The 14,339-nt window shown below is 41.1% G+C and overlaps 1 protein-coding gene across 1 annotated transcript in view; it reads right to left on the minus strand.

The window, feature by feature from the left end:
- NCKAP1L (NCK associated protein 1 like) overlaps positions 1-14,339 on the minus strand; it is a 79,304-nt gene that overhangs the window by 13,171 nt on the left and 51,794 nt on the right. The window contains exons 27-29 of the mRNA XM_015816764.1: positions 6,531-6,624; positions 2,802-2,918; positions 293-402 (exon numbers count right to left, since the gene is read on the minus strand). Of these exons, the coding sequence (XP_015672250.1) occupies positions 293-402; positions 2,802-2,918; positions 6,531-6,624 (321 nt within the window). The remainder of the gene's footprint in view (positions 1-292; positions 403-2,801; positions 2,919-6,530; positions 6,625-14,339) is intronic.

Consider the following 14,339-nt stretch of genomic DNA (forward strand, 5'->3'; position numbering starts at 1 on the left):
TAAGATAAGATAAGATAAGATAAGATAAGATAAGATAAGATAAGATAAGATAAGATAAGATAAGATAAGATAAGATAACCTTTATTGTCATTTTTATACTGTGGGCACAATGGCACACATCAAAAATGAAATTTAGTTGCCCGCTCTCAAAGTGAAACACATACATGACACACACCTAAACATACTATGAACAACATATTTGTGTTGATCTAGAGAAATAAAGGAGAGTCGGGGAGTCCTGAAAACCCATGGAGGAAGAACACACGCAAGAAAGATCAAGAGGTCCACTCACAACCAGAAATTCCTTGAGATGGCTCTCAATATTTTTGTTGTAGATGGTGAAGAGGGCAGCCGACACCTGGATGATAGCTTTGGCAAGGCAGTGGATATTGTTCCTATAACCTGCAGCAAAGAGATAGCAAGAGTTGAGTTCAAACAATATAGTGGACCACGGTACCCTTAGTAATGATGGACATCCTACAGCTATTTGGTTTTGCCCAAAATACTAAGTTGGGAGGGGGCAATATTTCAGGGCCTGAGGATATAACCGAACCTCCTAACAGTCAAAAAGGCTGCAGGAGGTCATTTGATGATGATCTTCCCCTTGTGTCAGTACAGATAGTCCTTGATTTACAACCACAATTGAGCCCAACATTTCTGTTGTTAAGTGAGAAATTTGTTAAGTGAGTTTTGCCTCAGGTTACGACTTTTCTTGCCACATTTGCTAAGTGACTCAGTGCAGCTGTTAAGTTAGTAACCCTGTTGTTAAGTGAATCTGATTTCCCCCATTGACTTTGCTTGTCAGAAGGTCGCAAAATGTGATCACGTGACCCCCCCCACGGGGACGCAGCAACCGTCATAAATATGAACCACCTGTCAAGCATCCAAATGTAAATCACGTGACCCTGGGGATGCTGGAATGGTCATAAGGGTGAAAAATAGTCCTAAGTCACTTTTTTCAATGCCATTGTATCTTCGAATGGTCACTAAATGAACTGTTATAAGTCGAGGACCACCTGTAAGGTTGTAGAAGTTCTTTGTGTTTGTTTTGAGAGGGATCTTCCTGGACTGCAGAAAGAATTCTAGGTACTTTTGCAAAATTAAAACCATATTCTGCTCTGTCAAGTGGACTTTAAAATTTGAGGGGGCACCTGTACTGTAGAGCAATTACAACAGTAAGTTCCCAACAATGCAAGGATGTTTCCCAATTTACCTGTCTCCGTAACGCAGTTACAATCCTGATCTTTGGCTGCTTTTGCTAAAGAAAGGGAGTGGCCAATGTCACCTGCTAAAAATTGTACTGTTGCTACCCTCAGGCAGCATTTCAGAACTTTAACAATTGCTCGGACCAATGTGACCTAATTTCAAAGCTATCCAATGAAATTCCATGGTACAGCCAATGAGGGACAAGGAAGGAGGAGTAAACTTGGCCTCAAACTCAAAAGAAACTCAACTTTAGACATATAATTAGAAGTGTTCAAATCACCATCATAAAAATTATATTATGGCAAGGGGACATCAAATGCTGGAAGTAGCCCAGAGCTATCTCTGACTATATGATTGCCTAACACTGATTCTTAGTGCAAGCCTTTTCAGCTGCAGCCAGAAATATTTTTCATGCTAAACCTATTCCCTAACCCTGGTGATCCCAGATAAAAAGGTTGTACTTTGGGCTAAGATCTGCCTCCTCGTTTGCTTAGCCTTTAACATATTGGAAAAGAGATGCTGAACTGCCCCAAGGACTGGTTCCATTCCCTCTCATGCTACCAGGGAAGGAGAAAGGAAATCTCATTTCAGCCACCATCTGGCCATCACTTTCTCCAAACAGAGGCCTGGTTCAACCAGAAGAGGAATTAGCACTTCAGGTATTCTCAGGTGGCAAGATCTACAAACATGATTTTTTTGTTTTAGCTGGTCCCTATGTGTGAATCAGATCCTGCTGGCATCTGTGACGGAGAAGGGAACAAAGTATAGTGAGGAGAAATGTAGCTGCAGGAGCAGCTATACTTGTATTCTCAAAGCATAGACAAAGTTTAACTATTATGTAGACCTCAACCTATATCCAGTCATCACATTGGACTGTGTTTTAAGTATTATATTAAGTATTCCCCAATTGCTTATCTCATTAGATCTGGCAAGAGAAGCATGCTACAGGTCCTGTTTCTCAGTGAACTACGCTTGGCAGCCCGAGGAGGTAGGCCTTCTCTGCTGTGGTAGCCATCTTATGGAACATTCTCCCCTCTGAAGTGAGGACAGATCCGTCCCTTCTTATTTTCTGGACTTCAAAACCTGACTTTGTCATCAGGCCTGGCAGTCTCAGGGGACTGGTGACATCTAGAGATGCTATGTTGCTGACTGAATCTCTGTCTGTCTCTCTTTCTCTGTCCCTGTGTGTGTGTGTGTGTGTGTGTGTGTGTGTTTCAATATGACTGTGTTTGACATGTTTATTGTTTTAATAGGTTTTTTTTTGCTGTACAACACAAGTCACTTCTTGTGAGATGGGCAGCCATATAAATTTGATAATTAAATAAATATGCAGGCAAGCAAGCTTACGTCTTCCACAACTTGCTGCCATAATCCAGGCAACCAGTAGATGGTAACAAAAAGTCACTTCTGCCTCCCTGGATTTTTGCATCTTAGACAGCGGTAGGAAAGCTGCCCCAAGTCAGGATACAGATTGTGTTAAAACTGATACAACTTGAGTCAAAAGTTAACATGTCATATAAACCAGATAAGACAGCAAACAAATATATTAGCAGACATTTGGAGACGTTGCTCCATGCTGGTATTATGTCTCTTACCGTCTATCTCAGTGAGGAAAATAGAGGAAGGATCCGAGACCAGGAGTGGCAGAGACACAGCTATGAAGACTAGAAGCAAGCAGGCTATCTTGTAGTCTTCCTCGGGGGATGAGCTTTCTATCAGGAAGACAAAAAGGATGGTGTACACCAAGAGATTTCAGAAATAAGTCTGATTTACATTGGCAGTTTTTCTCCAGCTCAGCTGCTCAGAAGGCTTGCCCCCCAAGAACGGGGGGAAAAGCAAGGAGGGGAGAATTAAAAAAAATGTATGGTGGTTCTGACAAGCCAATAAATTAACCGATGGAAGGAGCTGGCTAGCTGAACAGAACTGAGACTGCTCAGCTCTGCTTCAATCAACACGTGTGCATCATAAAGAAATAAATAAAAAGAAGACACTACTAGAATAATGGGTGGTGGGATGGAGGATAGGAAAGGAGAGGAGAAAAAAAAACCCCATAAGTTCTACACATCTCATTATTGTTCCTTAAACTGAGAGGGAGACCAATGTGTCTCTCTGGTGCAGATTATATATATATATTTGTAAGCATGTATATACAAGAAAAAAGAGAAAGCTGATTTGATTCAGTTCATAATACGGTATAAAATGAATATCAACATTGCCCTCTTCAGGCCTCATTAATCCTTAATAGGCCACCATATTATACAGAGCAAAGCTGGGTTCAAAGGCCCTGCCAAACTTTAATGTGGATTGTGCTTTTTGAGACAATGTGTAAACCCACTCATTTGAAAACCTCAGGTTTTTTTCTTATTGCCTGTTCAACAAACCATAGTTTACCCAAGCATGCCATTGCACTATATGTGTGTGTGGGGGGGAAGTCTTGGGAATGTAATTATTGTGGCAGGAAGAGATGATTTCGGCTGAATGGTGCCACATAACCATGGTTTCCTGAGCCAGCAGGAAGAGGAAGGAAGCAAGCTTGCTGGGAGTCACCCCAGGCAAAAGCGAGATGCATAACAAACTACAACGAAGTCACCGTTTCAGCTTGAAACTAGCATTGCAGACACCAGGCATACAAATACTATACATCTCAGTAAAAAGGAAAATGTTCAAGACAATTCAGGTAGCAAGAAGATGGCAGTCCCGATCTACCAAATTCACAGTTTTGCAGGTCATTTTGAAACAGAGATGATCCTCCTATAATTCTTTACATCCTCATGCAGAGAAGAAATGCATAAGCAACTGGAGCATCAGATATTGCCCTTAGTTAAACCCTTTCTAAGAATCATAGTAAGCATTATCCTTATGCAAAATGTCTTTATTTTCTGAGAAAGGGTCACAAGATTGCATGCAAGCTTTCAAATTACTCTCCAGACATTTTCACTGAGAAAAATGGCAAACAAAAGAAAGAGGGAAAGAGCGAAAGTGACGGATGCTTAAGCCATGGAGTCTGCATTTAATTAAGGTCTTCAGATGGACTGGAAAAAAGCCTGCAGATTTTCCAATTAGGTTCAGTCAGGTATTGAGGCAGTTTGGGATTGCATTGGGGACCCTCCTAAAAGCTGGAGGGAAGTGAAGAAAACACAAACAGAAGCAGCAGAATGCAACCTCCGAGACCTGCAAGTGGACATCGCCCACTGTCCAGAGGCTACCATACAAGGACAAATCATGCACTACAAGGATCGTTTGGAAGTGGGAGAAACTTCAAACATAATTTACCAGATTCCCTGCATGGATTGCTCCTGCAGCTGTGTGGGACACAGGGGGAGGAAGCTAACCACCAGACTGCGAGAATAAGAGTGAGCTGTTAAAAGAGGAGACCCGAACTCATTGGTAGCCTCACACTGCAAGGAACGAGGACAGGCATTCAATTTCCCAGCCACTAGATTGTTGGCTGAATAGGAACAAAAATAGCCAGGGAAATGATTGCAGCCTGGGAAACTGGTTCCTTGTCAGTCAACAGGAGTGCTGATTTACCACCAACTTATCAGGTACTTCACAGCTGAGGGGGCATTGGCACAAGGAAATAACAATTGATGACTTAATAGCCAGCCATCAACATCCTAATTAAGAACTAGAAGCTACATATAACCAAGCACCATATAAATACAACAGCCCAGTGCACATATTCTGGAGAGAGAGAAGTTCCCTGATGATGGGCTCCAGCAGAAGCCCGACAGCTTAGGGGTAGGCCATTTTGGCTCTTTTATGACTCGTGGACTTCAACTCCCAGAATTCCTGAGCCAGCCATGCTGGCTCAGGAATTCTGGGAGTTGAAGTCCACGAATCATAAAAGAGCCAAGGTGGCCTACCCCAGCTTAGAAGAATAAACCTACAGTTCTGGTGACTGACTCAGACTGGATCCGGCAACATTATCCTGCGTCATGTATATTTACCTTCATTTGCAGAACACAAACTGTAGTAAATCTTCATTTTTTTAAAAAAAATTCTAAACCAAGAAAGTTCTAGAACAGGGATCAGGAAAATTTTTCCTCAGGGTATCAAAATGAAGAACAGAACAAGGCTGTTGCCAGAAGCTGGCTTAGATGCAGTAAAGAGGGGCACAGTCACTGTCTTTTTGTTGGCCACTGATTGAATGACAGGAGGACTGTAGCTTTGCTTTGATACTTTCATGATATGAAAGCAGCCGTCTTTCTGTGGAGAAAGCAGGATTTATGGGCACACCGAGAAGCTGCTGGGTCTCTGCTCTTTTTTTCCTCGCCACCAGCTGAGCTGTTGCATTCACAAGATGGAATATGAAATGGAACATTCTTTATTGGCCAAGTGTGATTGGACACACAAGGAACTTGTCTCTGGTGCATAAGCTCGCAGATCAAAGATGCTGCTGTTCATCTCTGACCTACGTTGCAGCAAAGGAGGATGAAAAATAGACCGCTGGTCATAGAATTAATCTGCTGATCAAAGAAAAGTATGCACTTCCATAGCAATTGAATTTACTTATTGTAGCAGTCCAGTGCCTTGAATTATTCAAGGCGTGCAAATGGCAACTCCACTCTGATCCCCTCTACCCAAATTATCTAGGTTTTGAAAATAGGAAAGAGAGAAGAAAAAATTTAAAAAAAAATGTGCTCCTAATGTCTCTAATATCTGTTAGATATGTTAGTACCAATGAAGGAGAATATTTGTAGCTCAGGGTTGAAATGAAGGGTCCTTGGTGCTCTCTGAGCTTGCTTGTTTTCTTGCAAGAAAACAAGCAAGCTCAGAGAGCACCAAGGACCCCTCAAATATATTAGTTCCCCATTAGACATGAAGCCAGCCGATAACCTTGGGCCAGTAACTTTTTCTCAGACTTAGGAAGGAGGCCATGGAAAATCACAAAGGACTTGTCCAGGCAATCCCCACAAATCTAACGTGATTGAACGGAAGAAGAAGAAAAATCTCTAAGTACGAGACTGCATACATCTCACCCACAGAGATGTTCAGAACCCATAAATACTGTTTATTACACATACTAGACTGCCCCTGCCAACTGAGAAAGGCACAGGAAAAAATGCTGGCTAGCTGCATTTTCTTCGCACGGATCTGGCAGTGGGCCTTTTCAGTACAAACAAACCAGCAATGGCATCCAAGCAGTGACAGTTCCTGGAGACAAGAGATGAAATATTTTTGCCGAGTTGATGCTCAGCTTGGAGAGATTCCCTAAAAGAGGATCTTTCCCAGCGCTAGATGATACAGGATGGCATGCTGCAGCCCTAGACTTTTATCTTAATGGAGCAAGACAGGCAAATGTTAGTAAGCTGTATCCTTACCTTTTTTCAGGTTGCAGAGGGCAGAGACCAGGGCTGGGTCAATGTCACAGGGGAGCCCTGCAGCTGTGGCCAGTTCAAAGATGCTCAAGGTCACCTAAAGAGAATGGCCGGTCTTATGAGAGGGACAGAATTGCTGCTGGACTTTGTTCCCTTTTTTTCCCTCTTTCTTATAACGTTCCCTGTCAACATGGTGGATCTGGTCTACACCTCATTAAGCAAAGAACATGGTAGAATTCCAGTAACTGTATTACTTCTGACTGCAGGTGGGCCATATCATTCTCCTGTATTGCTAGAAAGAAAGCAACATAACTCTTCACAATTAAAACAAAAACAAAAAGATCAGGTATCTTCACCTCCCACTGGTAGTTTTGTTTTTTGTTTTTTACAAAAAATGGATTCACACTTTTTATAAAATCAAAATAAGGCTCGTTTGGTTTTGGTGTAAGCTCAAACCAGAGTAAAATTGAATCTGGTTTACTTAAAGGAAATAAAAAAATGAGACCCAGAAAAATGAGAACTTCTTATATTCCCTCAGAACTTTGCTATTTCATTTCCACTTCATGCTATTTAAGCTTTTTCATTATAATAAATGTACACATGTGCAAAACTTATATTTGACACTCAGCGATTTCCTACACATTATAGCTTTGGCTGTAGGAAACAAAGAGACTCATGGTGTAATGACACTACATCACAAAGGGAGATTTGATCGGCATCACTAGCTGGCTTTTTGTCACTGAGAAAACACTTCACCTCACACTAAGATGAAAAGGAAATATTGGATAATTCAACATTGTTTTGTCCACGGTTAATCTAAGACAGGACACAAGACAGGTTGTCTCTATTGCTCCATCCTTATTAGTCTTTTGTCTCAATAACATTTGTAGATTCAGGAACAAAACCAATGAAGCAAAGCAGCAGGAAGCAAAACCAGAGATATTCATAATTGCTAAGGTAAAATAAAACGTCATGTAGGTCAGTACTATTTTTACTATAAAACTATAATAACAGAGGCTTGCAAGTCTGAATGTACCCTCCCCACCCTCCCCCATCTTCGTGAGAACTAGGGAGAGTCTCATTTACTCAGGTTACATTCCTGCCCTGGACAAAATCCTCTTTTATTTGACCATTTTCTTAGTCCTCCTGTCCTTCAAGGCCATTCTCCCTTCCCTCTACAGTAATCAAATATGTGTGGTTTTGTAATTTTATCGAGAAACGGCCCTCTAAGAAGAACCAAAGGCCAAGGGGCAAAAATTCAGACTTCCAGGCCTATTGTGGAGTTGGGGCTGAGCGGAAAGTCTTGCCAATTCACAGTTTGTCCACAATTCATGACCAACAATCCTGTTGTTCAATGAGGCACCAAATCAATCATTTGACTGGGTCTTTAAAATGCATAAAGCACTTCTGCCATAAACTATCCAAAGTGATCCACCATTCGGCAATAAAATATTAGCATAATATCCACAAAACTACTGTATGTTATACAGTGATTACTGTATGTTATACAGTGCTTTACAAGAAAATATTACCCAAAGAAAATAGAATGAAGGCAATCCATGAACCTGTCATCCCAGTTCAAAATCTAATAGATATTATTCAAACAACCAGGCTTGGGCAAAATAAAGCTGGGGCCAAATCTCTGATAAGCGACTCGGGAGTCTCTGTGCAACCAAGTGAGTTATAAAAGTGAAGAAGTTGCTTGTAGTGTGTTGACCTTTGCTTTGGAAAACATGTCAGTGCAGTGTTAGAAGAAAAGATGGCAGCTAAAAATCAAGCTATCAGCATAAGTGCCATCACAAAGGGCAATAATTATAACAAGAGGAGAAACAACATTGGAGAGAAGCCAGGTGTGATACTGATCTAGAGACTATAAACATAGAGGACCTTGAATCGAAGCAGAAGTATCAACACTTTCTTCCATACATACACATGCTCCTGCCACACTGTCTTCCTCCATTACACTTTCCTAGATTGAAGTCTTCATAAAACCTCTTTGCATTGTCATTTATTGACAACAGAAATTAAGGCAACTAATACAGGAATCAGTGGAAGGTTCTCAAATCAGAGGAGACACCCATGCACAAAAGACAGCTCAATGACGTTTCTTTTTACTACACCCTATGGAAGGCCTTTCATTTATTTAACCATCATATCTATGGAGCTTCTCAGTCATCCAGCTCATGGCGTCCCAAAGGTGCTTTTTCAAAAGGCAGCTGGACTTTGTTTTTCCTTGAAGATGTTTCTCTTCTCATTCAAGAAGCTTCTTCAGTTCTGGCTGAATGGTGGAAGATGCTAACAACCATATGACTGCAAGGAATATAAATCCTTCCATCCTCCACCATTCAATCAAAACTGAAGAGTTTCTTGGATGAGAGAAACGTCTTCAAGGAAAATAAAGTCCAGATGCCTTTTGAAAAAGCACCTTTGGGTTTAAACATCACAGCTGCTTTTTTCTTTCCTCACCTTCCAACCTACTTCTATTATAAATCCCCAGTGATCCTTGCTTTCAACCACTATACAATTTCTAAGTTCTTTGGCCACAAAGATCTAGAATACTGTGTTATTCTACTTAATATGCTCTGTCTGGTTTGTGGTGAATTAAATGGTGAATTAAATGGTGAATATATTCATAGAGCAGAAGGAAGAGTGGCAACAATTTAAACCTTTGATTTAAATAAATTCAAGCAAATTCTCAACCTTGAAAGCAAAGATGGCATCCTATTGTACTTTTATTACCCTAAAATTCCTCCTTGCATGATACAATTGTCCGCTCCACACTTTGCATGTAACCATATGATACCCATCACACACACACACACACACACACACAGAGCTCTCTAAATAGGGAGGACTTCAGAGTGACCCAGGATAGTATTTCTTCAGGATGAAGTCCTGAAGGTTTACAGCGTCCAGGAAGAGATACAGTTTTTAGTTTGAATTTTAATGTAGATTCATTATATTAATTCTCCCAAATATATGACTATGACTATCCAGTGTCTTGTGCTGAAGACGTCTTATAAAAGTAAGGCAAATAATGTGTTTGTACTTTCTTACTGCCCATGTTGCTTCCCTACTGCACAAATACAAGATTGAGTGGGAAGAGGAGACAAAATAGATGTGGCTAATTCAGGATCAGTGAAAAAAACAAAATACAATTTCCCCCATTAGATTTGCTCAGGCAAGATCTTGCCCCTCTAGGATGCTACTTCAATTCCCTGTATCTCGATCTTCCCAGACCCTAGTCTCCACAACTACAGCCAAATGCAATTTCTTTTTTTTGAATCGGAAGAAACACGGTCCTTCGGGCACAAAGGCTGCCTGCCTGCTCACCTGCCTTGTGGCAAGGCCACTTTGCATTCCTGCTGCTCTGTCGCTGAAATAGGGCCACTGACTCTCTCTAAACGTATGAACTGGATTTAAATTTTCAGTTACTTCCAAAAGCCAGAAGGGAGAAGAGAGGAGAAGAGGAATTAACTGGCTGTGAAAGTCTTCTGCTGGATTTCATGTAAAGCTGACAGAGAAGGCAGCTGGGGGCTAAAGAAAGTATTAAAACATTTACGGTTGTTTAAAGCGGAACAGGTCGGCTCCTGCTACCTTATGCCCACTCTATCAAGCATTTCTATGATATACACAAGCTGATTTAAGTGGAGAGGCTTATGAATGACAGAGCACCCACACCCCCACTCATTGAAGCAGCCTGTACCAATTCAGCACTCTTGCAGCAAACACGGGGACTTATTTCTACAGATTTTTTTCCAGTTCTTAATTCCTGGCTGTTGGTTATATTCTGTTTTCTACAGCTAATACAAGATTAGATAACTTTGTAGACTGGAAGGGTATCCTTGTGCCAAGAACCCAGAGCAAATTAAAATGAGATACCCTTTCATCTTCTTGGAAACAAATAAAAGAAAGACTATCTCACAGCTGCGAGGCTCAAAAACATATGGCCCACTGTGTGCTTCTCACCATTATGTGTCCTGAAATAAATAAAAGCATTGTGAAATCACGTGTCCTATTAAGCCATAATTTATTGATCAAATCAAAACCCATACAGAATTAATACAGATGAACAAAGTAATTTTCATCTGCTTGGACCATTTTTGGCTGTTTTCCTTACTCTTATCATAATGCAGTTCTGAGCTGTTAGAGGTCTGGATAGAAAACACACCAGTTGAAAGTTCCAATAGTGTGCTCGGCTTACATATCACACCAAGCTACAATTATAATTACATTCAACAAATCACAGTTGCAAATATTGCTTTTGTGCTCCAAAATTTAATCTTTCTTCTTTTTTTTTTTACTGATTCTGTTTGCATATTAAGATAAAAATAAGGAAATCTGCATTATGTGTAAATTGTAAGTATCTTCTCTTCGGAAATTTCAAACCAGAGCATTTTAAATGTTGGTTCCCCAAATGCTTGGTTTCCAACTATCCAGTATCACATAATAACATACCCGCTAAATATATTAAAACATAATCAACCTAACAACTTACAGATAGTCCTCAACTTACAGCCACAATTGGAATCAGAAGTTTTATCACTAAGTGAGGTGGTCATTAAGGGACTCGTGCCTGATTTTACTACTTTTTTTGTCACAGTTGTTAAGCAAATCAATCAATCAGAATAGAACTGGAAGGGACCTTGGAGGTCTTCTAGTCCAATCTCCTGCTCAAGCAGGAGAACCTACACAATTTGAGACAAATGGCTGTCCAGTCTCTTCTTAAAAGCCTCCAGTGATGAAGCACCCACAAGGTCTGAAGGCAAGTCGTTCCACTGGTTAATTGTCTTTACTGTTAGGAAATTTCTCCTTAGTTCTAGGTTGCTTCTCCCCTTGATTAGTTTCCATCTACTGTTTTCTGTCTTGCCTTCTGGTGCTTTGGAATCAGATCATGTGATTTAGAATCAAAAATCAGAAATCAAATCATATGAATCAAATCACATGGTTGTTAAGGGAATTCAGCTTTCTCCATTGACTTTGCTTGTTGGAAACTGGCTAGGAAGGTCACAAGTGGTGAGCTAGGATGCTGCAACCATCATAAATGCATGCCAGATAAATGCATGATTTAAAGGGGATCCAGTCACACTTGAAAAGCTGAAGCCTGAAGGGCAGGCCAAAAGTTCCCCATCCATAACATAAAGGCTTCTTCCATCTAGCCTTTTGAAAAAGGAAAGGGCACCCCAAAGCCATTTTTATGGCACCATGGAACTTTATCTGATAATGTGTGTGTGTATGTGTGTGTGTGTGTGGTGATGGGGCTTGAAAGAGGCTTAGTGTTTTTCTTAGAAAGACAACCAGCCACTCATTCCCCCCCCGCCGCCGCCAAATAACTCCCAGAAAGAATCAGCACCATGCTGAGATCCTCACATAGTACTTTCCAGTATTTTATTTATTTATATCCCTCCTTTGTTATTTTTATAAAATAATTCATAAATTCATAATTCATAAAGCCATATAGTTTCAACTGGGAAAATGTGACAATCCTAGACCAGGCCAAATCTAAAAATGCCAGGGAATTTCTAGAAGTCTGACACTCTGACAAATCAGCCATCAATAGACACATTAACAACATCTATAGACTATGTCAGTGATAGCGAACCTTTTAGACCGAGTGCCCAAACTGCAATCCAAAACCCACTTATGTATCGTCGGGTGCCGGGTGGGCATGGCCCATTGGGTGGATGTGGCTGCAGTGGTAACGGCAGACTGGGTGGATGTGGCCCATTGGGTGGGTGTGGCCCATTGGGTGGGCGTGACTCATTGGGTGGGCGTGGCTGCAGTGGTAACGGCAGACTGGGTGGGACTAAAATGTTCAATCAATCAATTCCAACTTTGCAAGATTTTTTTTTCCCGCGAGAAGTTGAAATTGATTGATTGATTGAACTTTTTTTTTTTTGTACACGGCGGCGGAGGCCTAAAGCGAAAAGATTTTATAAAATCCAGCTGAAGGCCTAGGACTGGGTCGATGGCGTGCGTGCCCACAGAGACGGCTCTATGTGCCACCTATGGCATGCGTGCCATAGGTTCGCCACCACGGGACTATGCAAAAGAGACAATCAACCAACCCCAAAGAGAAAAAGACTCCAGCACTTCTCCACCAGTAATCAGCACTCAGATCAGCATAGAATAGATTAATTCTAAGGTCAACTTCAGACCAGCCATCAAGTAAGCAATACGCCAATCAAGAAACTGCCAAAGCGCCATTAGTAAACAGCCCAACCAAAGAATCCCTAAGACCGCCCCCACCCACACAGACAGGCAAGACACCAGAATATAAACTGACAGCAAACAGCACTCCTTACTACCACTGATGATGTTACCTAGTTAGGGTAATGAAACATCTGCAAGTAAACAAGCAAGCTCAGAGAGCACCAAAGACCCCTCAAAATAATTCAAGGTGGCAAACATATCCAACACACCTTCCTCCTCCTATTTTCCCCCACAACGACAACCCTGTAAGGTGAGTTGGGCTGAGAGAGAGTGAGTGGCCCAAAGTCACCCAAGTGGCCTTCATGGCTGAGGCGGCACTAGAACTCACGGCCTGGTTTCTAGCCTGTTGCCTTAAACCAGTAGACCAAACTGGCTCTCAGTATTAAAGTGTGGCTCCTGGCTATCGGTCCTGGCACAAGTAAAAATGGCTTGCTTCAATTCCTGCAAATGCCTCCAGAGTGCACAATCTGCCTGGGATCCTGATTTTTCTCCACCTGTGCTTCCCTTGTTTCTGGATGGCTCCCGATAGCCAGTGATTTGTGCCTCCATTTTTCATTCAGAAGAAATGTTCAACAGTTCGAATTTCTTTCTTCCTATATTCACACTTACCAGCTGGAAATGGGAAGTCAAGATTCCTTCTGTTTATTCATAGGAATCCCACTACTAGTAATGATTGCAATTAAGTCTAATACAGCAGGGGGGGAGGGGAGAGGTAGGAAGCAGAGAACAGCACTAATTAGTTGAGCTATGAATTTAAATCAGTTTCATCATTTACATTCTTTGTGTGCACTCTGCCCGCTGCTGCTGTCCTTATCAAGGCAATAGAGCAGTGTTTCTCAACCTTGACAATGTTAAGGCATGTGGACTTCAACTCCCAGAATTGTAGAATTCTGGGGAGTTGAAGTCCACATGCCTTAAAATTGTCAAGGTTGAGAAACACTGCAATAGAGGGACAAGAACAGGGCTGTAGTTAATACCATAATGAATATCTGCCCCAGCTGGTAGGACTAGGCCCAAACCAAGAATATGCATTCAATGGAGTGCACACGGAAAGAAATCCATGACATTCAGACAGTTCCTGAATTTCAGAATTCTTTCAAATTACAAAATGCAAGGTGGTGCCATTGTGAGTAATCTCCTAAAATGGGACCCTCTATGCCAGAACACAAAGGAATATTAGGTTTGTTTTCCAATTTGAGTTATCTCAAAGGTGCCTTTTTTTCTTCAAAAGGCAACTGCACTTTTTTTTCCTTGAGGAAGATCTATCCTTCCATTCCCCCTGCCCTCAGAACTGATGAAGCTTCTTGGATAAAAAGCGAAACATTTTCTTCTTCTTCCTCAAGGAAAAAACAGTCCAGTTGCCTATCAAAGAAAGAAAAAAAGCACCTTGAGACAACTATGACCTGGATGACTGAGAAGCTCCACAGACCCCTTGAGTTATTTATAAAAATAAAAAGGCGGGAGAAAAATAAGGAAAAGAACATGGACAAATGGTTCAAAAGAACAATTGTAGTTTTAAAATATATATTCCTGATTTTCCTTTTTTTAATTTTAATTTTTATTCACTTATAAAATATGAAAATACAAAAGCAAATAATA

This window comes from Protobothrops mucrosquamatus, unplaced genomic scaffold (genome assembly GCF_001527695.2).
Source record: "Protobothrops mucrosquamatus isolate PMUCROS unplaced genomic scaffold, P.Mucros_1.0 scaffold492, whole genome shotgun sequence".
NCBI lineage: Eukaryota > Metazoa > Chordata > Lepidosauria > Squamata > Viperidae > Protobothrops > Protobothrops mucrosquamatus.